This window comes from Setaria italica, chromosome V (assembly GCF_000263155.2).
Source record: "Setaria italica strain Yugu1 chromosome V, Setaria_italica_v2.0, whole genome shotgun sequence".
Lineage (NCBI taxonomy): Eukaryota > Viridiplantae > Streptophyta > Magnoliopsida > Poales > Poaceae > Setaria > Setaria italica.
Window position 1 is genome coordinate 1,256,550 of NC_028454.1, and position 24,890 is coordinate 1,281,439.

Genomic DNA, 24,890 nt, shown 5'->3' on the forward strand with positions numbered 1-24,890 from the left:
CAATCCTCTATATTAATTGTGGGATGGTATAAACTTACATTTGCTAGTAATTAGCTGTTGAATAAAACTTGACCAACCAAAAGTGCTAATCGCAGTTAACCTTGTCAGCCTTCCACCATATAAAGCCTTGCATGTCATATATTTTCTCTCTTGCTGAGTATGGCATGTGCTCACGCTTATGTTTTATATATTGCATCTACAACGTCTGGATTGCTGCTTAGACCCAGAGAACTTTGAGGATAATACTGGAGTTTTTGGAGGAGTTCTAGGCAAGTCCCCTAGTCAGCTGCCTGTGGAGTTGTTAGTGATCCGCTGCTTATACTAGAGATTTTTATCTCATTTCTGGTTGTGTAATCTATGTAACTCTCTCTGTCTTTACGCTTTAACACTGTATTTGATATTTACTAAAGTCATTGTATGTGTGAAATTTGATCCTGGCACACATATGATAGTCATCTGATTTTGCCTTTAAAACCGGGTGTGACGGGGCTCCTGCATGGCTGACTGATGTGGTTCCCTTGTTGCATGCGTCACATTTGAGAAACCAAATGTATGGCCCTTTGCTCGCCTAACTTTGCCGGGCAAGGTTAGGCAATCCTTGCTCACCTAGCTTACGTGGGCAAAGAAACCAAACCGGCTCTAAAAAAGTTCAGGGAAAAGAACGAGAAAAGTCTAGGAGAACTGAAGGACTAAACAATAGTAAATTAACTGTAGCATTGGTAAAAAGATCAACACAAAGATCCACTCCTCTCTTCTCACACCTCTAACAAAGCCTCTCACAAACAAATGAGAAGGCCACCACCAAACTAGCCCAAAGAGGTGGCTACCCCAACAGCCATCTCCACATATATATATGCATCCGGAAAATGATCAGAATGCCCTTACATGAAGCACACAACTCAAATACCCCCTAGGGTAAAATCGTCCAACTTTTTCTCGTACATCGGACGGACCCGACGCCTTCACGACTTAGCTTCGCCTCGACGCAAGCTTCGCGATGGTGCCACGCATCCTCCAACTCGACGCCGTCCAGCCACACCGGACTCGTCCCCCAGTTTTGAAGCTATACCGGTCAAACCCTCTTTGCACACCCTGCAGGCGTGACTCACCTTCGGTTTTGAGGCCAAAATGGTCAAACCCTCTTGCATGTCGCACCCGACGTGACTCATCGATGTCGACAGGTGTCCGGCCTCCATCAAGCTTCCGACGCCTCCAAGTCTTTCGCTCCCGGCTCCCAGGGCGCCTACTCGACTCGCCTCCATCCCGCTTGACTCGACCGACACCATTTCCATCACTGTCCATATACTCTTGCTCTTCCATGCACCATGTGGATCGCCCATGAATCCGTCCGGACTCCTCGGGTCCCTTGGTCCAAGCCTACTCGTGTCTACCCTTCACAGCCCTAGTACATCGGCATGAAGCTTTCGCTTGACCTTCACCTCATGCTGTCGACCGCCATGTTGCATCCTACCCCTGCACATCACAAGCCAAGAGACACAACACACACCATACGGTTTACACAAATACCACAACACAACGCGCACAACACAACACGTCCGGTTAGCCATTAGTATAATCATTCACATATGAAATATGAACTCAACCAGTAAAGCCTCAAATCATCTAGTCAATCACTCATCACAAATAGATCAAGGCACATCTTAACTCGGTCTCTCAAATATACACGAGTTAAGATTGTTTTAGCACAATTCCATGATGATTGCAGCTGTTGTTTTTCGACATGCTCGGTTCGTCTTTGAATTGTCTTTCGTGCTTACCTGTGGGTTGTGCCGAATGTTGCAGTCTCTGGAGCTATGGGACATGGCAGAGAACTGGAGCATGACCATTGCAGCGCACGACAGCCTCATCTCAGCCGTAGCCGGACTGGCCTCATCAAGCTCCAGCCTGGTGGCTTCCACAGGCCATGACAAGTATGTCAAGCTGTGGAGATTAGGTCACCTTCATCCAGGGGCGGATCCAGAACGGGATTGCGCCCCGGGCTGAGCTGTTGAATCACACCTAAAATAGTCTAATTTTGTCTCCTAAGCCTCATTTTGTTAGGCTAAACAGCACATAGGTTAAAGGGACTCCATGGTCTCGCCCCGGGCTGCAGCCCGGGCAGCCCGGGCCCTGGATCCGCCCCTGCCTTCATCACGTCGTGCCCTAGATGTTAACTATTGATGGCCACCCCTTTTGTCACCCCTGTTGCAGTTGGAGACTACTGAACTGCGTGGCTGAACATATGGCCGTGGAAGTAGCATGCAGTAAACCCTGAAGAAGTGGTTTAGGACTAGCTTTTGGATAGAAAACTAGAACCTGAGCCGGAGGTATATCTACAGTAATCTAGTATTGGTGCCCGTCAACTATCTTGTTGATACTTGCACTCTGATTTCTGAAATGGCCATGTTCTGAATTCCCAGTGCTCCCCCGCAGATCTCTACAAATGCGTTTTGCGTTGTGATGTACTTTGCATCTAGACTATGGATGCTTCATGGCTAGGAAAAGGTACAGATTGGCGCCCCAACTTGCAAGAAAGGAATCGCTGCTCGTGATGCCTAACGTACTCAGGTTCCAGCATCCGATTCCAGTTCGCATGATGTGTAGTGGATCCCAAAGTAGAATTGATCGAGTGAAGTTCTGATTCCTCTCGGTTTCAGGGGGAAGATTTGGCATCCTCGGGTTGCGATGGATGTGGATGTGGTCTTGGGTGATGGATCTCAGCTCTTGGCAAGTATCCTAACTTCATCCTACGGTGATCGTTAGCGTTGGATCTCTATCAGACAGGCACCTTGCATTCCCATTGGCGCCAGGTTGAACAGCTATGGCTCCCATCGTGCAAGTTTTATGGTGGGCTTGTTTGCAATGTTTGCATCTAATCATCACCATCTACAAATTTGTTCGAGGTAAGATCAGTACATTTGGTCTTCTTTGACAAAGGGACTTACCCCACCAAGCTTCCTACTTAACTCTCCCCCCTCAACTAATCGGAAGAAAACGCATTTGGTGCATACCCACTCCCTCCGCACGACGCGTGGAAGAAAACTCCATTCGATGGACGGTGCTAGCCCCAGCGCCCAAACACACGTACATCCTCGGCTCATCTCCCTCCCAGCGCTGGTGCCCAGGCAAGATGACTCGCTCGGATCCCAGGAGGCCAGGAGGCGGAGGACGCCGCCGCCTCCTCAACACGCGAGCCGCCGCCTCCTCAACTGCCCCCGCTGCCAATTTGGTTGTTGCTCAGGTCTCTGTTGTGGCGGTGACGATCACAGGATGATCAAAGCAAAATAAAAGATGAACTAGTAGTACAAGATATTGAAAAAAGAGCATGAATGCTCACAATAGCATGAGGGCAGTGAGGTCTCCTAGTGTCCGCCTCAGCTTCCCTCCCAAGCCTGCACCTCGGAGCTCTCTGTCAGGTTGGCACTCAAAATAGTCAGGACATGAACAAATTCACCAACCAAAGCACAGAAGAGAGGATCGGGGAGGGAGGGAGGGATTGCGGCGCGCCGGCGGCAACGCCTCCTCCCCGTGCAGCCCAGCACGGGCGCCTTGGCCAGCAGCTCCATTGCGGCGTGGCGGCGCCGGCGGCAGCGACGGCGCCGGGGCCCCCGAGTCGGAACTGCCCAGAGAGGATTGGGGAGGGAGGGAGGGATTGCGTCGCGCGGGTGGTGACGTCTCTTCCCCGTGCAGCCCAGCACGGGCGCCTTGGCCAGCAGCTACATTGCGGCGGCGGCAGCGGGGCGGAGGGAGGGAAGGAGGGATTGCGGCGCAGCGTGGAAGTGGTGGCTCGATCTGTTTTCCAGGCGCGGAGGAGATCGAGCGGAGCGAGCGCACCAGCCGGGGAAAGCCGAAGCACTGGGAAGCGGAGCCGAGCGATGGAGCGAGCGCCGTCCGTCGGATGGAGTTTTCTTCCACGCGTCACGCGGGGGGAGTGGGTATGCGCTGGATGCGTTTTTCATCCGGGCTGCACCCAATTTTCTTCCAACTAATCACCCATTCTTCCTCCCTCTCATCTCTCTCCTCCAACCCCAAAACCCTAGACGCGACCCTCCGCCGGCGCCGCTCGCCGCCGCCTGCGGCCATGGATCTCCTCCGCTGGCACCTCCACAAGGTCCGCTTCCCGGAGCCCACCAACCGCATCCACAAGGACGAGTGCTGCGTCTCCTTCGACACCCCGGTAACTACCCCCTGCCCCCCTGTGCTCCTCCCCCTCTTCGCCTCGATTTGCTACGGCTAGGGTTTGACGCGGTTCGGCGCTGTGTCCAGAGGTCGGAGGGGGGCCTGTACGTGGACATGAGCTCGTTCCTGGGGTTCGGGAGGGAGCATGTGGAGTGGAACTTCGAGAAGACCGGGAACCCCGTGTACCTCCACATCGTGCAGCGCCGGAAGCCGGACCCCGACGAGGCGGATCGCCCGCTTAAGAAGCCCGCACTCCTCGCGATAGGTATGTGTTCTTCTTACTTGGACATAAGCCATTCTGCGTAGCTTGACTGAAGCCAAAAGTTCAGACTTGTGCTTTAAATTCCAGCGCGAATTGTTTGCAGCCTAAGTGAATCGTGCGTTTAGGTTCAGGTGATGTTATTGTTTCTTTTCGGTCTTGTTTATCATGATTATTGATTGAATTGATGGACAGAATGGAGTTTATTGTATCTGCTATCTGGATTCAGATTCACACGAAATATGTCAATTATGTGGCAGTGTCACCAAAATACTCTAGGAATGCTATAATATATTTGCTTTTCTGTTTGTTGATGAGGCCTCTGTACTGTAGTGGTGTAGTACTCTCTAGGAATGCTGTAGCATAGCAAGGTTGTGGTATTGCGCTATGTTGTTTGGTAATCTAGAAAATTAAGACTGCGGTATGGATTCAAATTTACAGTGGTTATGTGGGCTGCTGTTGGTTTTGCCATATAATTTATGATTAGTATTTATAGTATAATGCTAAATTTGCAGTAAGAGTTGTTTATATATCTGAATTTTCATAATTGAGGTAGACACTTATTAAAACTGTACAGTGTATTCCTGTGTTTGCAGACTAACAAATATTAGGACGTCGGTCTAGGCATTTCTGTTATATACTTAAGAAGTTATGATCTCCATTAATGAGTTTTTCTGCAATTGACAGGTGTTGAAGGAGGCTTTGGTGATCAAGAACCTGAATATGATGAGCATTTTGAAATCATCATCTTACCTGAATTTATCTCTCTTCCATTCCCTTCAGTTGACTTGCCAGAGAAGGTAGTTTTTACCCTTGACGTAAGTTGAAGGCTAAATCTATTGTATGCATTTTAATTTAGTACGTATACTACACCCTGCAGGTTAGGCTTGCAGTTGTTAAGGTTATCCTTACTGAGAGTGCTGATAGAAAACAACAACTAGCTGCTTGGGTTGCTGATAAGAAGAACATTAGTAAATATGCTATGGATCTGCAGCAGCTAGACAATGGTGTTATTGTGCCTCCTACTGGATGGAAGTGTAGCAAATGTGATAAAACTGAGAACCTCTGGTTGAATTTAACTGATGGTATGATCCTTTGTGGGAGAAAGCTTTGGGATGGAAGTGGTGGGAATAATCATGCAATTGAACACTACGAACAGACTAAATACCCTCTTGCAGTAAAGCTTGGAACAATAACTGCTGATTTGGAAGCCGCAGGTAATTGTACACCTGAACCTTTGCACTTTGGACTTTCTTGTTTTTAGCATTAAAATTTAGAAAATGGGATTCTGTCTTCATGATACCTAGCAGAACTGCATTGAGATGATTTTTAATATTTTTTTTTATAATTAGCCTTCCTATTTCCATTTATTTACTGAACATCCATGTTGCTATCAGTCACCAGTTGGATGTGCTATTTATCCCATCAGAATTCAATAATTAGATACTGGTAAATGGCTGCTTAGTGTTCGCAAGTTACTACTAACTCTAGTTACAGAGCTTTTGATCTGGAATCAAATAGCCAGCATTTTTATTTCTCAGCAATTAATGGCTTAATGCACTTCTGAAAATCTTCTTGGATCATATGACCTTGAATGGGGGTAAATTAACACAGAACGTTTACTTGTTATGCATAAATGTAATGATAAGACTAATGTCCAAAGTTGTTTTCAGAGGCTTGAAAATTTTAAAAAATATTGTCTGGAGAAAAGTAATTTTGCAAACACTGTTGGCACAAAATCTCTGAGAGCACATTAACCTGCCTTTCTTAAACACATCGATCTATTTCATTAATCTATGCAGTTCACAGAGGTGGTTTTTATTGTTAAATACCTGTTGATGCCATATTTTCTGCGATAGCTCAGACGTTTTCTCATACCCGGAAGACGATAGTGTTGAAGATCCACTATTGGCTCAGCACTTGTCACATTTCTGTATCGATTTTTCTTCACTTCAAAAGGTGAGCAACGATATTTGATTTTGTGTCACTATATAAGATAATTTAGCTTTGTTTAATAGAGCCTTTTGTTAAAAAATTGTGAAAGAATCAGACCTGGAATTATCATAGTGACTAAGATATGCTATAGCACTCAAATTGTAGACTACCCTCCAAGATAAGATAACATTTGTGCTACGTATATTATTGCTCATCAACTTGTTGACCGCTTGATACCAAGGTTGCTTTCATGCTTGAACCCTTCATGAACAAAAAAAAAGTTATGAGTAGATTCCGTTGCCCTAGGAATTATTTGTAAACAGCTATCTCATTGGATGTGATATTTGACAGGAATTAGAAACGAAAAATGCTAGCAATGGTGATGCAAGATTATGTTCTTTTTTTGCGTCCATATTTTAAGCAGCAAATTTATGTTTCTTGTTGTTTTTGCAGACTGAGATGACTACTGCCGAGAGTTATGACTGGAATAGAATACAAGAAAGTGGAAAAGATGCTGAACTTCTATTTGGACTTGGCTATACTGGTCTTGCAAACCTAGGGAATAGGTAAGGTGGTTTGACTTCATGATATTGTCTTCTGCTCTCATAATTTCTTGTAATAAACTAATACCTCTCTTTACAGTTGCTATATGGCTTCAATAATGCAAGTCATGTTTTCAACTCATCCTTTCATATCGAGGTTAGTTTTACTTTTTCACAATCATTTTTCATCCAATTGTTACATTTGTCCTTTTTTCTCTGTTACACTAGTGACGTTCATTTCAGATACTTCGAGAAGCAGAGTTTGAAAGCTGCATTTGCAGCTGCACCTGCTGATCCAACTGTGGACCTAAACATGCAGATGTAAGTTTACAAGTGCAGGTCATATGGCTTTGTTTGTGTGTGCGTGTGTGGCGCTTTTAATATTGTTGTTTATGTAGTTGAGATCTGATACATTTGTGTGTTAACAATGTTGAAACCAAGCATTTAACTTACTTCAGGAAAAAAATGTGTTGCCTTCCATTCAAGCTATCAGTTAGCTATATTCTCTATGCAAGGGCTGATCAATTTGCATTTTGCTCTTATATGCTTGTTTACTTTTTGTACAGGACAAAACTAGGACATGGTTTGCTCTCTGGAAAATATTCTGCACGAACCAAGGAGGTATGAGTTCCATTTTGTATTGATCTGTTGCTACGGCTTCCAATTGTCGGTTGTTACCTTTTCTATCCTGGTGCTTTTAGTATGTCAATAATGATTGTTTGGTGGTTCCATCTGGCATAGACTGCTTTCTTGTCGCATTCCTAGTTAATGTTATGCAATATCAGTTCATGCTTCTGCTCGTTGTCTACCGACGTACTGTTCTTCCTCTTCATTTGATGGACCTTCACCTGTAAACTTCTTTGATTTGATTGGGAAAATCAAAACTGCTGTGCGTGGTAGTAGAATCCATGTACCTAGGGTCAGATTTGGTTATTCAAGAGAAACAGAAAGGATTGTTTTGTTAGCTGTGCTATAGTGAACATCCTTGGCAATTGAATGTTGTTATGCTTGAATAGTCAAGGGGATGGGTGTCTGTGGGAAGATGTTGTGCAACAAAGGGGGTTTTGCACAGCCTTCATGCGGTTTTGTTTCTTACTTGAATTGGGGATAAACAAGTGCTTTGAGTAACAGGTCTCCTACGTTCTAGATTGTACAAACATGTAATGCTGACTTAAATGTTCTTTTATTGTTGGCTTTTTATCTCTTCCCGATTTCATTATAGTGAAACACCATGTACTCTTTGCTTGCTGCACCTCTAGTTTAATGGGATTGCAAGTTCCTATGAGTTTTATTAAGCCAATCTGGTTCTATGCCGTTAGGTGTTACAGAAGTACTCTTGGTATTGATGAAATGAAACTCTGACATACTTCTTGTTTCTGATATTTTCCCGTATGTTGTGTGTTCACTTGGATAGGGGCAGGAAGGGATACGTCCTCGCATGTTTAAGTCAGTTATTGCTGCGAACCATCCTGAATTTTCTAGTATGAGGCAACAGGTAGTATTCTTTTCGACCTTGACTCCAATTTTTGAATATCTATGACGTTTAAGACAAGCTAATGAGTTAAAAAATGAAGTAATTAGCTTGTCCTAAACCTAATATATTTAAAAATGGCAGGAGTATAAGCTACGGCAACCAGCATTTTCTCTTGTTGTAATTTTTTAATATAAAAAACCATAATCATTGTTATGAAATAAGTGTATTAAGTCTTAACATCTTTCTATCCATCCAGGATGCACTTGACTTCTTCCTTCACCTTATTGACCGAGTTGAGCAGGCAAACCCTGGGAACCATGAGTTAAATCCTTGTTCAGGTTTCAAGTTCATTATTGAGGAGAGGGTCCAGTGCCCTTCTGGGAAAGTTTCTTACAACAAACGGTCGGACTACATTCTTTCTTTGGGCATACCACTGCATGAGGCAACTAATAAAGGTAGCTTTAAACATTTTTACTGCTGGGACATATAAATGTATAGGTCCTTGACATTTGTTTGACATGCAGAGGAGCTAGAAGCTTTTAATGAGAAGAAAGCTGCAATGGACTTGGATGGAAAAGAAGTGTAAGTCATTCAATCGTTAATAGTCCATGGAGTACCTAGTTAATGTTGCCTTATGGACAACTGTGTTTCCATAACAGGTCTAATGAGGAAATTGTGAGGCCTAGAGTCCCATTGGAGGCATGCTTGGCAAACTTTGCAGGCCCAGAGGAAATTCCTGATTTTTACAGCACTGCTTTAAATTCGAAGACGACTGCCACAAAGTATGCATGTTTTGAACTCTACACTTTTTAAAGGATATTTAACATAGTATTCTCATATGAAAGTGTAATACTTAATTGGTAAATTATTTTAGCAATGCCGTAGTTTTTTCATTTAATTAATAAATATTAGGATAATATTTGGTGAATGCTCATGTTGCCTTGGAATGATTGCGTAACTTTTTAGGGATTTTTTATTTTGTTTAGCTTATCAACTAAGCACCACCTTTCAGTAGTGAAGTCATCCATGTGACTTCAATCAGCAGTGACTATATTAAAGCTCATTTACATGAAAAGTTGCCCAGTGGGAATCCAGTTTGACTAGGGCAGAAAGGCAGTGTAGTTATGCACTACTTTAGCAGTTCAGCATCAACAATCTTAAACCAAACAAGTTAGCATAAATTAATTCTCTAACCTGCATACCAATACTGAACTTTTCAAGCTAGTCCTGGTATTTGCAATAATCTTAATGTGAGGATTTGAGTCAATGATTTTTACTAATGAATTGTGGAAACCCCTTCAATGCTAATTGATTCCTCTGCTCAATTGAGAACATTTTGTAGAATAGGTGGTATGTTTTGACTTCAAATTGTGTTTGTTTGTAATGGCTGAATCTGTGTTATCTGAAGAACAATATGATGGCTGTTTATATATAGCATGTAAACAATGAAATATTTTGTGCAGGACTGCTGGCTTTAACACCTTTCCTGATTACCTGGTGCTGCATATGCGCAAGTTTGTAATGGAAGCAGGATGGGTGCCAAAGAAACTCTGTAATACTCCCCACTTTGTCTGCGTGAGCATGCATGCTGCTGATTGAAAGAATGGTTTTTAAAATCCATTAGTCTTGTTTCATAGAGATCTTCCAGTACAGCACATGTCCAGTATCACATGATATTTCAGGCTGTTGTGAGCAAGTAATCCACCTTAACATTACCCACAATTCAATTCAGCAACTGGTGCCGAATTTTACTAATCAGTAAATGTTTTAGCAATCTCACATTTTGGGATAGATGTTCTTAAACAGTTTGGTGACATTGTTTTCCTATTTCATACAACAGTTATACTTGGTTGGAATGTGATTTTAGTTGGCAATATCTTTTTTATTCCTCCCTATTTTTGATGTATTGGCTGATGGCCATTTATTTCTGTCTCAGATGTTTATATAGATGTGCCAGATACAATTGATATCTCACATATGCGCAGCAAGGGTGTACAGCCTGGGGAAGAGCTGCTACCCGAAGGAGGTTAGGATTTCATTTATTAGTTCTATAATGTGTTTCCCCTCATCTTTTTTGACTTTGCATTGCTTCAGCTTCTGGTGACAACAAAGCGGAGCCTGCTCTACCTGTTGCCAGTGAGGATATTGTGTCCCAGCTTGCAAGTATGGGGTTCAATTACCTTCACTGTCTGAAAGCTGCTATTAACACATCAAACACAGGAGTTGAGGAGGCAATGAATTGGCTCCTCTCACACATGGACGATCGAGGTTGGTGTGTTACTGTGATTATTTTATTCATAACCACTTCTCATCATGAAATAATCAACTTGTACTTGGAAGTTGTAACTGTGACAGAAGAAACTGTTCTAGTTTATTTTGCGATGCAGATATTAATGATCCCATATCAAAAGATTCACGTGCTTCTGAATCTGTTGATGAAGCAAGTGTTCAAACTCTCATTTCCTTTGGATTCCCAGAAGAAATTGCCACAATGGCCCTGAAAGCTTCTGTAAGATTCTCTTTTATTATTTGTCGTTTTGAATAGGCAGTGTTCTGAAGATCCTTAACCTTAAGGACGTTAGTGGTTGCCAATCTGCTCCTCCACTTGCCTTCTATTGCATTTCCCTCTTCCACTGTTCCCTCTCAACTTCGCATTGTTGTTGGCCCTGTTCTAATATGACAAATCTTGTTTTGTTTTGTGTTAGGGTGGTAATATCGAGAAAGCTACCGATTGGATTTTCAGCCAGGCATCGAGTTCAGCATCTGCTGACTCTTCAACTAGTAATGTAAATGCTGATGACACTTACGTACCAGATGGATGTGGCAGTAAGTTTCACTAATCCCTTTGTTCCCTTCAGCCCTTTGTCGTGATGCATTACTTGAGCCATGTTGATGTTTTGAAAGGTTCTCTTTAATGTGTGCATATCGTGCTGATAGGTACCATGCTATCACGAAAAGTAGATGCAAAAACTGAATTGGCTATGTTTCCAACAATATATATTATTTCTAACGTTCTTGAAAACAATGTCAAAGACATGAACTAGGATAAGCAAGGTCCTATCTTAGATTGGCATGCTTGATGATTCCAAACTTACCCATTTAAGTATAACTCTAAATTAGGTTTCACTTCTGTATTTGCAATTAGTTGATCATCAGATGACTGAGATTTGCTTTCCGTAACAATGTTCTGTTTGCAGTATACAAGCTGATGGCTTTTGTGAGCCATATGGGCACATCCACGAACTGCGGGCACTATGTCGCTCATGTCCTCGTGGACGGGAGGTGGACAATATTCAACGACAGCAAGGTTGCCGCATCTGTCGACCTGCCCAAGGATATGGGCTACCTCTATTTCTTTCAGAGGATTAGCAGCTAGGCACTAGGCCTGGGCAAAAATAACTGAACTGAAAAACCGAACCGAAAGAACTGAATTACCGAAAGAACTGAACTGAAAAATTCGTTTCCTTATTCGCTTCCTGATATTGAGGAACCGAAATAACCGAAGAAAATCGGTTCCTACTCGGTTAACTTAATTAACCGAAAGAACCGAATTACATGAATGATACTTAACTTGTATTTTGTAAGATTATGTTTGGTTTATGTGTGGTGTTTCATATTTGAACTACTATATATTTGTGTTACTATATTGCTATTGTTCCCTTATAAATTATTACTATTGAAAAATGGATATAGTGTTGCATTATTTGCCTTAGAACACATATATTTATTGTTTTATTGTTGTCTTGACCTCTTCTAAAAAATTTTGGTTAGTTCGGTTAGAACTGGAACCGATCTGAAATAATCGAAACCGAAATGGTCGGTTCCGAGAAATTTTGATAACCGATCGGTTCCTATTTTATAAGAACCAAATTTCTTAAAAACCGAGGAACTGAACCGAAAACTGAATGCCTAGCCTAGGCACATCACAGGTAAATACCATCTTTGACTGAATTCATGCTTCATGCACACCGTTAAAAGAATGGAGAGCTGTTAGGATGCTGTCACGCTGATTTTATAGCGACTGTTTGCTCACATTCTGCAGTGCTTTGTTTCATGAGACGGTACAGAGTGACCACCGGTCACATCAGTCGCCTGATTACTGTGTTAATGTGGTGTTTTGCGCTGGTGGTTGCCTTTGGCACTGACGTAGTTTGCTCTCAGAACTTGGGCTTGCCTATAGCCAAAGACTTTGAAAGGACGAGAGCATCGAACACTTCGTGTTCGTGATCCGGCGTTACCAGTCATGCCACTCCTATATGCAACCTATAATCATCACATATCCCACACGCATTAAACTCATCACATCTAATAACAACAGTACAAGTAGAGAAGCAGCGTAAAACATGATCAGTAGTTATGCTCCTAATAAATACATGCTTTTCGAGTGCTCGAGTTCTCATAGAGAAGGGCAGTATTTCAAGATATCGAGAAGACTGCAAGAGCATTGTGTAGAAACTCTTCGACCAACCGCACCCGTGCGAGCAGTCGCCGGCTCCGACAGTCAGGCGTGGAGTTGAGGGGTAGAGCCGTAGAGACGAGGAATGGCGAACTCGCGAGCACCGGGCGGCGGCGGCGCTCTGGTTGCAATCGCGGCGCCATCGTGATGCGGTGATCCTGGCACGGACGTTTCGGTTTTTATTCCTTCATCTTCATTGGAAATCCTACAAGAGGTTCATCAATTCGAGACGAACTCAGAAATTCTACCGAGGATTCTGATGATGCTTTTTTCTCATCAACACACGAATACGCTAGTTCGCGTGTGCACCAAAGATCACCTCGCTGGAGCCTCTGCCCCTGGCCGGTTAGACCTGACGAGCCTCTACCCCTGGCCGGTCAGACCGGTCAGGCAGGCCGATCAGACCGGTCAGGCAGGCCGATCAGACCGGTCTGTCGTAGGAATGCCGCGAAAGCCTAGAATCACCACCTCGGGAGGGACTCCGTCGGAGATAGCGCGCCTAGGGTTGCTTGAGATCGATCAAGCCACTCAGAGCTTCCTCAACCGCCGTCGAGATGAAGGAGGAAAGCAAGGGGGTTGGAAAGCTAGGGTTTGGAGATAAAAGAAAAAAAGATTTGTTTGACGATCAGGTGTTAACCCTTAATCAGCTAGGACCCTCTATATTTATAGGGCGGGAGGCCTTTTCCCGCAAGAAAGTTCTGTGTTCAACTTCAATTCGATCAGGACTCTCAACTTCCTCTCGGACTCGGACAGACCGGTCTGACCGGTCAGGCAAACTGGTCAGACCGGTTTCACCTATCAGATCGGCTTTTGAGCCGATCGGCGGCGCTGCCACTTTTGAGCGTCAACACATACCCCCCTGTTTCTTAGTAAAGCTTGCGTACCAAGAAATACACCTAAGGACCATGGATTCCACCGGCCATTTGTTCTAAGGATGATATTTCAACATATCAGCCATACTACTCCTATGCGTCTTGCTAAATACTTGGATAATACTTCTTTAAGTACTTTCCATTCAGAGCTCTAGGTAGCTGAAATCCACTTAAAGTTTCCACCATATAGAAATTGCCACGGAGCACACTTGTAATCTTGTATGGTCCTTCCCAACTTGGAGACTACTTCCCAAACTCATTGCTCTTAGCCCCTATAGGCAAAATTCTTTTCCAAACCAGATCCCCCACTTGGGAATGTTTTGGCTCTAACTTTCTTGTTATATGCTTTAGCCACTCGAATTTTATCCCTTTCAATCTTAGCCAAAGCCTCCATCCGCTTGTCGGTCACTTCATCAATATTATCCATCACCAAAGCGTAATAGGCAACGAAATCAAGATTATCTTGCTTAGCTAACCTATATGCACCCAGATTCACCTCGATGGGCAAAATGGCTTCTTGACCGTAGACGAGCTCAAAGGGAGTAACTTTAGGCGCGCCGTGCCTAGAAATACGATGAGCCCATAAAGTCTCAGATAATACCTCGTGTCATCTCTTGGGATTGTCTTCTATCTTCTTCTTGATGAGCTTAATTAATATCTTGTAGCTAGACTCTGCTTGACCATTGGCTTGAGCATAATAAGGAGATAAATTGAGCAGTCTAATACCGTAGGATTCCACAAATTCACGCACCTCCTTGGATATAAATGAAGTTCCTTGATCGGTGGTCAAAGCCTACGGAATATCAAATCTGTGTATAATATGTTCCTTGACGAACCCCATCACCTCTCGATGTGTCATATTTTTAAGGGGAATCGCTTCAGTCCACTTGGTAAAATAATGAGTAGCCACAATTACAAAATAATGCCCCTTTGACGAAGAAGGATGAATCTTGCCAACGAAATCCAATCCCCATCCTCTGAATGGCCACAGCTTTATAATTGAGTGCATTAATGAAGTAGGCACCAACTGAACATCCCCAAACTTCTGACATTCTTCACAACCTTTGTAGTAACGAAAACAATCAGCTATCTGTTGATGCCAGATTTTGACACGTATGGAATCGGCGTCAAAAAGGGGAAAGGATTAGCCGATGCGGCAAGTTGAAAAGGTCACGATTGGGAATCGGCCGATTGGTGCTACAGTTGGAGATCGGCCGATTGACGCTGCAGTGTTTTGGCGGACGGAGTTGGTAGAAATCGGCCGATTAAGAGGTTGGAGCAATTGGGCCAATATGGGCTTAAAGTGAATCACAAAGAGAAGATAAAGGGGGATTGGCCCACAGGAGTGCAACAACCAACTCCGATATGAGTTGTACTTGTAAATATTCATTTTCATTTAAAATTAGAGATAGAATCCTAGTCGGTTAAGAAATTGGTTGTAACAGGCTATAAATAGCCATCTTTAGAGATCTGTAAAGAAGACATCAAATCAATACAACAATCTACTATTTCCTCGTACTTTACTTTCAAGTCGGCGACTTCGCTAATACTTTTCTTCTTTCATGAGTTCGTACGGGTTGGCAAGGCTGCATCGACACGATCTCCGGCCGATTCTGTAAGTTCCGTTTATCGAGTAATATCTAAGCTTTAACTTCAGGCGCATCGCTGTCGTTTCATTTAGATTTATTTACCAGTTATCGATATTTACTAGAATTTTAGGTTTTACCTGTTGTTCTAGTCTTATCACCAGTTATCCAGCTTGAGATTAGAACTTTCGGCTTATTTATCGTTGTTTTCATCTATTACTTTTGTATAGCCGATTAGATCTATTTTCAAGTGTTGCTCCTGTAGCGTTATTTAGTTTACTCCAGTAGTTTTCTTCATAACCGCTGCCTAGTTGTCGGCTGTACCATAGCCGATTACCTTGTTGTAGCAGATCGGCCGATTCGCTGATACGCTTCCCCGAGATCGGAACCTTAGCCGATCGCAACCCCTGGAATTTGACACATTTTCTCCTTGCCAATCAACAGGTCAGATTGGCTGGCACACCGCGCGAACCGCACCAGAGCGATTACTCGAACAGGAGTTAAGCAGATTCTCCCGGGTCGTGTGTCCGACGCTGAGAGTCAATCGGCTGACTTTTAGCGCCAACACACTTTTGGCACGCCCGGTGGGACCAATACAACCTCTACCATGTCGAAAGCTGCTGAAATCTCCAAAGACAACGCCATCGAGGTGACGGAAGCAGACCTCAAGGATGACTAGAAGAAAGAGCTGGAAAGGCAGATAGCACAATATCAGAAGACATGTCTGCAATATTTCAGTCGTACTAGGAGCGGGGAGACTGTCAAGAAAGCTCCTTTTCCAACTCCCCGCTAGATCACAATCGCCGAGGACTCGGGCAAGATGTCCGAGATGGTTCAGCAGTCTGTCTACCAGGCTTTCATCGATCAATCCCCGATGATAACCAACACGGTATACAATGCCGTCATCAGCTCCTTGGCCAATGGCGTATCTTAAGGGTACCAGGGGCCGGCGTACGCCCCACCTATTACAGCGCTGGTCAGAAGTTTTCCAAGCACATCCCACTCAGCTCCTCAGCCGATCCAAGCTCAACATGGAGGACCCGGTGCTTCTTTGCTGCCAGTGCACCCAGGATACAACGGTGCACCATACCTCCAGTCACAAGCGCCACCTCAATCCATTCAGATTTCCTCCGCGCAATCATCACCATTAAATTCAGTGCCTTGGGGGGGCACCATCGACGACGGCCGTCCAAGATCAATCGGCCGATTATGGGGGCTCTCCGATCCATGCACCATTCCAATCGGCCGTTCGGCCGACGATCCCGCAGTATCAACCGGCCACGTCTAAAGTTGGCAGGGGAGCATATACTGCTGAGGTGCTCCGGGGTGCTGCGCCGATTGTACTATATGATGAAGTGGCCAGTTCGCTGAGACACCAAACGCCGACCACACAGCCGGCCACGTCACCGCAGAACCCGCCGCACGCTTTCGTCCATCGCCCAGTCGTCCCGCCGCCAATCTACCAACATGTGCCGGCTCCCCAGCCAGTAGTTCATCAACAGCAAGTAGACTGGACGACAAGGATAGCAGAGGTGATCCAAGATCAATTCGGTTTGAAGCTGAAGGTACAAACCTACACATACAGAACGCCATACCCGCCAGCCTACGACCTACTGCCGTTTCCCCATCGGTACAAAGTGTTGGGATACGAGGTAGGCTGCATCGGTCGGGGCTAGGGAGTAGCACTTGTTCCTGACCTCCCTGAACCTCTGCACGTATGAGGATATCGGCTAGTCGCTTCTCTGTCTGAGGCTGGTTAAATCGGACAACTTCATCTCATGTATCCCGGCGTAGAAGTATTTGTGAAACTGCCTTTCCAGATCAGCCCACGTAATTATTGAGTTGGGCGGTAATGTAGTGAACCACTGAAAGGCTGACCCAGACAGGGACGATGAGAAAAGGCGCACCCGCAGAGCATCCTGAGCCACTGCTTCCCCGCATTGGATGATGAATCTGTTCACGTGTTCCACAGTCGAGGTGTCGTCCAGCCCCGAAAACTTAGTGAAATAGGGAACTTTATACTGATGGGGAAACGGTAGCGAGTAATATGTAGGCGGGTATGGTGTCTTGTATGTGTAGGTCTGCACCTTCGGTTTTAAACCGAATTGCTCTTGAATCACCTCTGCTATGCGCGCTGTCCAGTCTGGCTGTTGCTGGTGGACTATCGGCTGGGGCACCGGCACATGCTGGTACATTGGCGGCGGGATGACTGGGTGATGAGTGAAAGCGTTCGGCACCTGATGCGTCATAGCTGGTTGCGTAATCGGGGTCGGCTGTTTGAATGAATTGGCCGCTTCGTCATATAGCACGAGCGGCGCAACGCCCCGAAGTGCTTCCGTTGTTTCTGCCCCCCTGCTCATCTCCGGCATGACCGGCTGGTACTGTGGCATGGTCGGCCTAACGGCCGCTTGGAAAGATGCCTGGAGTTGAGGACTTCCATGGCTGGCCGGTTGATCCTGGACGGCCATCACTGATGGTGCCCCCCAAGGCGCTGAATTCAAAGGAGGAAACTACGCGGAGGACAATTGAACGGGACGCGGATGGAGATATTGCGCGCCATTAGACCCCAGAGGGATCGATGACGAGGAAGCGCTAGGACCTCCAATTGGAATTTGGATCGGCTGAGAAGCCAAATAAGGTGCACTTGAATAACTCCTGGTCGGAGCCGTGATTGGTGGAGCATATGCCGGCCCCTGGTACCCTTGGGATACGCCACTAGCTAAGGAGCTGATGACGGCATTGTATACCGTATTAGAAATCATCGGGGATTGATCGATGAAAGCTTGATAGACAGATTGTTGAACCATCTCGGACTTCTTGTCCGAGTCCTCGGTGATTGTGATCTGGCAGGGAGTTGGAAACAGAGTCTTTTTGACAGTTTCTCCACTCCTGGTACGACTGAAGGATTGCAGACATGTCTTCCGGTAGTATGCCATCTGCTTCTCCAATTCTTCCCTCTGGTCATCCCTGAGGTCTGCTTACGTCACTTCAATGATGTTGTCTTCTGAAACTTCGGCAGCTTTCGATATAGTGGTTGTTGTATGTGTCCCACCGGGCGTGCCAAAAGTGTGTTGGCGCTAGAAATCGGCTGATCGAATTCCCAGCGTCGGACACACGACCCGGGAGAATCTGCTTAACTCCTGTTCGGGTGATCGCCCTGGTACGGTTCGCGCGGCGTGCCAGCCAATCTGACCTGTTGATTGGCAAGGAGAGAAACGTGTCAGATCCCAGAGGTTGCGATCGGCTAAGTTTCCGATCTCAAGGAAGTGTATCAGCAAATCAGCCGATTTGCTGTAATGAGGAAATCGGCTACAATGCGCCCAAAGTTAAAGCTTAGAAATTATTCGATAAGCAGAACTTACAAGATTGGCCGGAGGTCAAGTTGATGCAGCCCCGCCAACCCGTATGAACTCGTGAAAAAGGAGAAAAGTATTGGCGAAGTTGCCGGCTTGAAAGTAAGTACGAGGAAACAGTAGTTTGTTGTATTGAGTTGATGATGATTACAGATCTACAAGGGTGGCTATTTATAGCCTGTTACAAACGACTTCCTATCCGATTAGAACTCTATCCCTAAATTTAAACAGAAAACGAATATTTACAAGTACGACTCGTACTAGGTCGATTATCGCGCTCTTCATGGGCTGATTCCCTCTTCATCTTTATAATCCTCTTTAGGCCCACACCAGCCCAATTATTCCGGCCTCCTAATCGGCCGATTTCTATTCACCTCATCGGCAAGGGACAGCCGATTAGGACCCACATGTCGGGGGCTCTGACTACTCCGACCCTGGGACCTAAGGTCGGGTGACATCCGATCCCAGGCCTCAGGAGTCGGGCGAGGCGGAGATCCTCCCTCGGAGGGTCGGGCGCATCCGATCCCAGGCCTCAGGAGTCGGGCGAGGCGGAGATCTGTTGGGATACGAGGTAGGCTACACTAGTGCAAATCAAAATTTCTACCGCGTAAAACCAGGAAGAATTGTCGTATAAGGATCACGGGATTACCACTCGACGCACTACTGGTGCGGAAGATGTAGATATGCGTCGATGCAGTGAAGACGATCACGTAGTCGTATGTAGTCGATCACGTCAACGTCCAGCAGCTCCTCAGCAGCTCGTCCACGTGCAGCAAGATCACCCCCGGTGCCGTGGCTCGTCGTCGGCTCGTCGTGGCTCGTCGGTGGCTCGTCAGCGGCTCGTCCAAGTGCTGCAGGCGCAACACCTCCAAGGTATCCACACGTGCAGGGAGGAAGCGTCGCAAGCCAGACTGCTAGATCCGCGAGTTGCAACAGGCGAGGGCGTGGGAGGCGCGGCAGGTGTGTTTCGCCAAAAGGTGTAAACCCTAAGGCGCCCTCACCCCTCTATTTATAAAGGTTTCTGACGGGCCTCTGGGTCCGAGGCCCATTAGTACTTCTAAACCTAATCCAACTTGGATCAGATCCGAATTGGGCTTCCAGCCCCTTAAGTGTGTGACATTATGGGTTCGGATACGTATAGACATGGCCCGAGTACTCCTACTCGGCCCAATAGCCGGTAGCGGCCTCTAGCAAGACGTGCCAACTCCTATACGCACACGAAGATCATATCAGACGAACCATCACAACATAATATACATGCTATTCCCTTTGCCTCATGATATTTGGTCTAGCTTCAAGCCGACCGCTCTTTCTTGATCCTGTGATTCGGAATCCCTTTGTGGGTTAACTCTTAACCGTACGTAGCATGGCCATGCATTTTCGGATCCGATCACTCGAGGGGCCCAGAGATATCACTCTCAATCAGAGAGGGGCAAATCCCATCTTGATTGACCATGTCTCATAGCATGCTTCTTGACAAACCCGAAAGCTACCTTAATAACTACCCTGTTACGGCGTAACGTTTGATAGCCCCTAAGTAGGTCGATCCACATCTAGAATACATGCGACAATCTCAGTGTGGCGGATCCACTTCGGATTAGGTTGATTAAGCAGGGTTAAGCCGCCTAACATGCGACACTCCTGCCTAAACCGAGTTAATACGAAGTGCCGTCTGATTTCATCCGATTTAACCACTTGAACAGGATCGAGTTTAGCAAACCCACACGAAGGTGAGTGGTTCCAGAGAGTACAATGAGTCCATTGAGTTAGGAAAATTCACTGATTTAGTTCGACCATAAAATCCAACATCAGAGTTTTACAAGATTCAAAGAAACAACAGAGAAAACACTAGCGGAAGACTTCGTCGGGGTCGGACATCCCTGGTGAGGCCAACCGGGACATCACTGGTTCCTCTCCTCGCCGTCCGAGGAAGGATCCCACTCGACCGTCCAGCCTGGCGGAAGCTGGGGCGGCCAAGCACCAACCAGAGAGGGGTCGGGCGCAGCAACCTCACCTGAAAAACAGGAGCCACAACAAGGCTGAGCTACTAAGCTCAACAAGACTTAACCGATAGGAGTAAGAACTACTCCTCCTTCTAGACATGCAGGGCTGTTTGGCTGAGGGGTTTATTTGCCAAAAGCACTAAGTAACCCTATTTTCAAGTTTTAGCTCCGGTTCTAGGTTCATTTACCAGTCTAGGTTTTGAAACCTATTCTAAGCAATCATAGAGCCAAACAAGATGTGTAGATATATCAACAAACTTGCCATCATCAGATTCCTCATTTACTCAGGGTGACATAGCGATCAAGCAATCACAAGCTGTGAGAGGCAGACGAATCGATTCGAGTTCTTTAACCATGCATGGTGAACCTAGCCTCACGACATCCGCGAACTCGGAGGTCGTTTCTTGTGTCGGCCTTCCCCATCAATCCCCTAACCCGTGTCGGGCCCATTTCCTTTGGTGCAAGGTTCCACAGACCCGGCCTCTGCCGTTCTGTGACCATGCTTGCCACCACGTGCGACAACCAGCAGGGGAAACTCCGTTCCAAGAACAATGGGGCGACCGCTCACGTCCTAGGTTCAATCCGGTACTAGGCTTCCTCATCCCATACTAAGTATGAGGCTAGTACTTTCAAACACTTGATCACGAACACCACCACTGTCGGGCCTTAGCAAGATTTCATAGACAGACGGGGCAACCATCCATCCACCAAAGTGTTACCAAAACCCTGCCCCGTCCATCGTCCTTATAGTTGTAACAGAAGGGTAAACATGCAACTCCTACAACTCGCGAGTGACAGGAGATCACTCGACTTTTACCATCTCCTAGTTAAGCAAAGTGACTATTCGGTCCAACAGCTAGTGCTCAGATCATTGGGATAACTAAGTCATGCATCTAGGGTTTCACACAACTCCTATACGTAAATGCACAAGCATATTACAGAAGGCATGCGCAAGTATGGCAAAACACGTAGGATTTTCATGCAACCGGGGCTTGCCTTCAAGCAAGGAGGACGGGAACTGCTCGACTTCGGAGGCGACTTCGGCCTCGGAGGACAGGAGCTCGGCTACAGCTTCTTCTTCTGGCACCGGGGGAAGCTCGTAGAAGCCGTCGGCGAGGTGCAGCTCTACACGAATGCAATGCAAGGGTTAGCTTAGACGGTTATTTCAACAGCAACACTGACTCTCCTGAGCCCAGAAACTTGCGACAAAGAGTAGGAGGTTATGGTGGTTCAAGAGAGCTGATGATGATCAAGAGGTAAGGGTAGGAAAGGAACTTATGATCTGATTCTTGAACTGGAGGATTGTGGGAAAAACTAGGGATCCTCAGACGCAAGCGCTGAAGGGTTCCTAAGTTTTACACATACACCCTCGGGTTGAAGAAAAAGACCACAGCCGAACCCTCGGGCGAGGCGGATAAGGGTCGGCGGAACAGATAGGGTCGGGCGAGACGGAACCGGGGTCGGGCGGATAGGAGGGGTCGGGCGAGGCGGACTGGGGTCGGCAACTCACCTTCTTCCTGAAAGGAAAGCTTGGGGTCGGGAAGAAGCAGACTTGGGCGGAGGGACTAAAGCTTCGAACAAGGGCTAGGACTGGGAATGCTACGGCGGCGGCGGTGCTTCTTGCAGATCACAAGAGAGCGTTTACGCCGCACGGAGGAGCAAGCTTTGGAGAAAAAAACTAAGGGAGAAAGCTGAGAGCAGAGTTCCTCAGGAACTAGGTGTACGGCGCTAGGAGCTTGAGCAAAGAGCGAAAGAATGGCTAAGGCAACAATGGCGGAGGGCACTCCGGCGGCGGGGGCATTCCTTTTATAGCTGCTGGAACAGAGGAAAGGAAGCGGCGCGGGAGAGAGAGAAGGGAAGCGGCGCAAAGGCCGGGGAGAAGCAATGGAGTGCTCTGCCGGGGTGGCGATTGAGCGAAGAGGGCGGTGGTGCAGAACTCCGGGGGTGACGCCAGCGATCATTGCGTTCTGCCGTCAGGGCGGCGTAGGAGCGGGTAGACCGGTGGTTGAGATTTGGCGGAAAGCGGGCGTCGCCGTGCGGAAGATTTGATAGAAGCGACCGGTTTAACGGCGCTAGAATCGAGGGCGCACAGGTGAGAAGATAGGCAGACGCGGGCGCGGGCGAGAGCGCAGAAGAACAGATTGTCGGGCGGCTTCTAACAGAGCGGGGGAAAGGAGCTGTCGCGGCCGCGGTCGGGGTTGGCGGTGGAGGAATCGTCGTGTAGCGGCGACCGGGTGGCGCGACTATGGCTGAAGGGACGGAAAAGACGGGCGACATCGGGCTCTGGGGCCGGGATCTGGCGGCGTGATGATGGGCGCGGGAGGCGAGGCTCTGCAGAAAGGGGTGCAGAGGGGCTTCCGCTGCCATTGGGGAAGGGGGCGCGAGAACCCACTCGGTCGCTTGCCAGAGACAAAACTGAGCGGCGGGCGTCGGAGAAGACGAGCCACGCGGTAGGAAGACTCTGAGGCGGCCATGCAACTCGAGTGCGGCTGTCGCGGGGGATCTGGGAAAAGATCTCGTGGGTCCACCGGGGGATAGAACGGATGGTTGAGGAAGATTAGCAGGATCCGACGGTGGGCTGTGCTTGCCGGGGTCGGGAGAGGAATGAAGCGGAGAGGGGTCGGATCTCAGGGGTCGGGACCGGGCGGACAGCTGAGCACTCGGCGCGGGAAAAAGCAAGGTAGATGACTAGGATCCAGGGCTCTGATCAAGACTAGCTGGGAAGGTTTAGGGGTCGGTCGTTACAGCCTACCCCTCTTAAAAAGAATCTCGTCCCGAGATTCAGAGATCAAAAGGGGGGGTGCTATCCTTACCTCCTTGATGGTATAGAAAACCTGGGAAACGCTTGTTCAAAAACTCGTCCGTTTCCCATGTTGCTTCATCTTCGGTGTGGTTTCTCCAGAGGATCTTGTACATCCTTACCACTTGGCGTTGGGTGTGCCTTTCCTTCTGGTCAAGAACTCGATCTGGGTACTCGGCGTAGGTCAGGTCGGGCTCTACCTGAAGCTGTTCTTGTTCTAAGATCTCTGCTGGAACTCGGACACATCTCTTCAGTTGAGACACATGGAAACATCATGTATGGCCGATAGCTGTTCTGGAAGTTGGATCCGATAAGCAACGGGTCCACATATCTCCACAATCTCATAAGGGCCAACATAGCGGGGAGCTAACTTGCCTTTTATTCCAAACCGTTGCACTCCTTTGGTCGGGGATACTCGTAGGTACACATGATCACCAAGGTCGAACTGCAGGGGTCTTCTCCGCCGGTCGGAGTAACTCTTCTGTCGAGATTGGGCAGCCTTGAGATTAGCTTGAATTACCTTCACTTGCTCTTCGGCTTCTGCCACTAAGTCAGGGCCATAGACCTGTCTTTCCCCTAGTTGGGACCAGTTCAAGGGTGTCCTGCATCTTCAGCCATACAGGGCTTCGAACGGTGCCATCTTCAAACTGGCCTGGTAGCTGTTGTTGTAGGAGAATTCTGCTAAGGGCAGACACTTGTCCCAATTCTTATCATAGTGGATAACACAAGCTCTTAACATGTCTTCAAGAATCTGGTTGACTCTCTCAGTTTGGCCATCGGTTTGAGGGTGATAGGTTGAGCTTCGGATGAGCTTGGTGCCCACAGATGCTTGTAGTTGCTCCCATTAGGTAGTGCCTCCATATCTTCAGGGCATGTATTACTGCTGCCAACTCAAGGTCATGGTTCGGGTAGCTTAGCTCATGAGGTCGTAACGCACATGAGGCATAGGCAATGACTCGAGTGTCTTGCATGAGAACACATCCGAGTCCAGTGCCAGAGGCGTCACAGTATACGTCATATGGCCTAGAGGGGTCGGGCTGAGCCAAAACTGGGGCTGTGGTCAGCAAGTGCTTCAGGGTCTTGAAGGCCTCTTCACACTTGGTGTCCCACACAAATTTGACCTCTTTCTTCAGCAACTCGGTCATCGGCTTAGCTATCTTGGAGAAATCCGGTATGAAACGCCGATAGTAACCTGCCAGTCCAAGGAAACTTCTGATCTGGTGTACTGAGGCAGGAGACTTCCATTCCATGACTTCTTGCACCTTACTGGGATCCACGGTGGTACCATCCTTGGAGATAGTGTGTCCCAAAAACTTGACACTATCTAACCAAAACTCACACTTGGAGAACTTGGCATAGAGCTGGTGATCTCTTAGCCGTTGGAGAACTATATGAAGATGGTCGGCATGCTCTTCTTCGTTCTTCAAGTAC

General features: G+C 46.9%; 1 protein-coding gene and 1 long non-coding RNA gene across 3 annotated transcripts; one reads left to right on the plus strand and one right to left on the minus strand.

Moving 5' to 3' along the window:
- Nucleotides 1–686: 686 nt before the first annotated feature.
- Nucleotides 687–3,826, minus strand: LOC101785660. Its single transcript, XR_215127.4, has 2 exons — nt 3,338–3,826; nt 687–3,245 (listed from the first exon to the last, which is right to left on the minus strand). It is a non-coding gene; the product is annotated as an uncharacterized LOC101785660 (long non-coding RNA).
- A 147-nt stretch (nt 3,827–3,973) lies between these two features.
- LOC101785125 (ubiquitin carboxyl-terminal hydrolase 14) lies at nt 3,974–12,039 on the plus strand. 2 transcript variants are annotated; one of them, XR_215126.4, is made up of 19 exons: nt 3,974–4,177; nt 4,267–4,444; nt 5,126–5,238; nt 5,319–5,655; nt 6,303–6,397; nt 6,827–6,939; nt 7,016–7,072; nt 7,159–7,236; nt 7,482–7,536; nt 8,330–8,410; nt 8,646–8,844; nt 8,914–8,971; nt 9,049–9,171; nt 9,853–9,941; nt 10,326–10,415; nt 10,484–10,657; nt 10,760–10,898; nt 11,095–11,215; nt 11,587–12,035. XR_215126.4 is itself a non-coding variant. In XM_004967392.3 (19 exons), the coding sequence occupies exons 1-19, from the start codon at nt 4,082–4,084 to the stop codon at nt 11,763–11,765; spliced, it is 2,358 nt and encodes a 785-aa protein (XP_004967449.2). In that variant the 5' UTR covers nt 3,976–4,081; the 3' UTR covers nt 11,766–12,039. The 2 variants fall into 2 exon arrangements, 1 of the variants encoding a protein (XP_004967449.2); XM_004967392.3 differs by having other exon boundaries at nt 3,976–4,177; nt 10,777–10,898; nt 11,587–12,039.
- Nucleotides 12,040–24,890: the final 12,851 nt, after the last annotated feature.

Excerpts from the sequence above, each read along its gene's own strand:
- LOC101785125 (XM_004967392.3), top strand. The coding sequence starts at position 4,082 with ATGGATCTCCTCCGCTGGCACCTCCACAAGGTCCGCTTCCCGGAGCCC. Across the intron at positions 5,239-5,318 it reads CAGTTGACTTGCCAGAGAAG|GTTAGGCTTGCAGTTGTTAA; the intron begins GTAGTTTTTACC and ends TACACCCTGCAG. Across the intron at positions 10,899-11,094 it reads CAATGGCCCTGAAAGCTTCT|GGTGGTAATATCGAGAAAGC; the intron begins GTAAGATTCTCT and ends GTTTTGTGTTAG.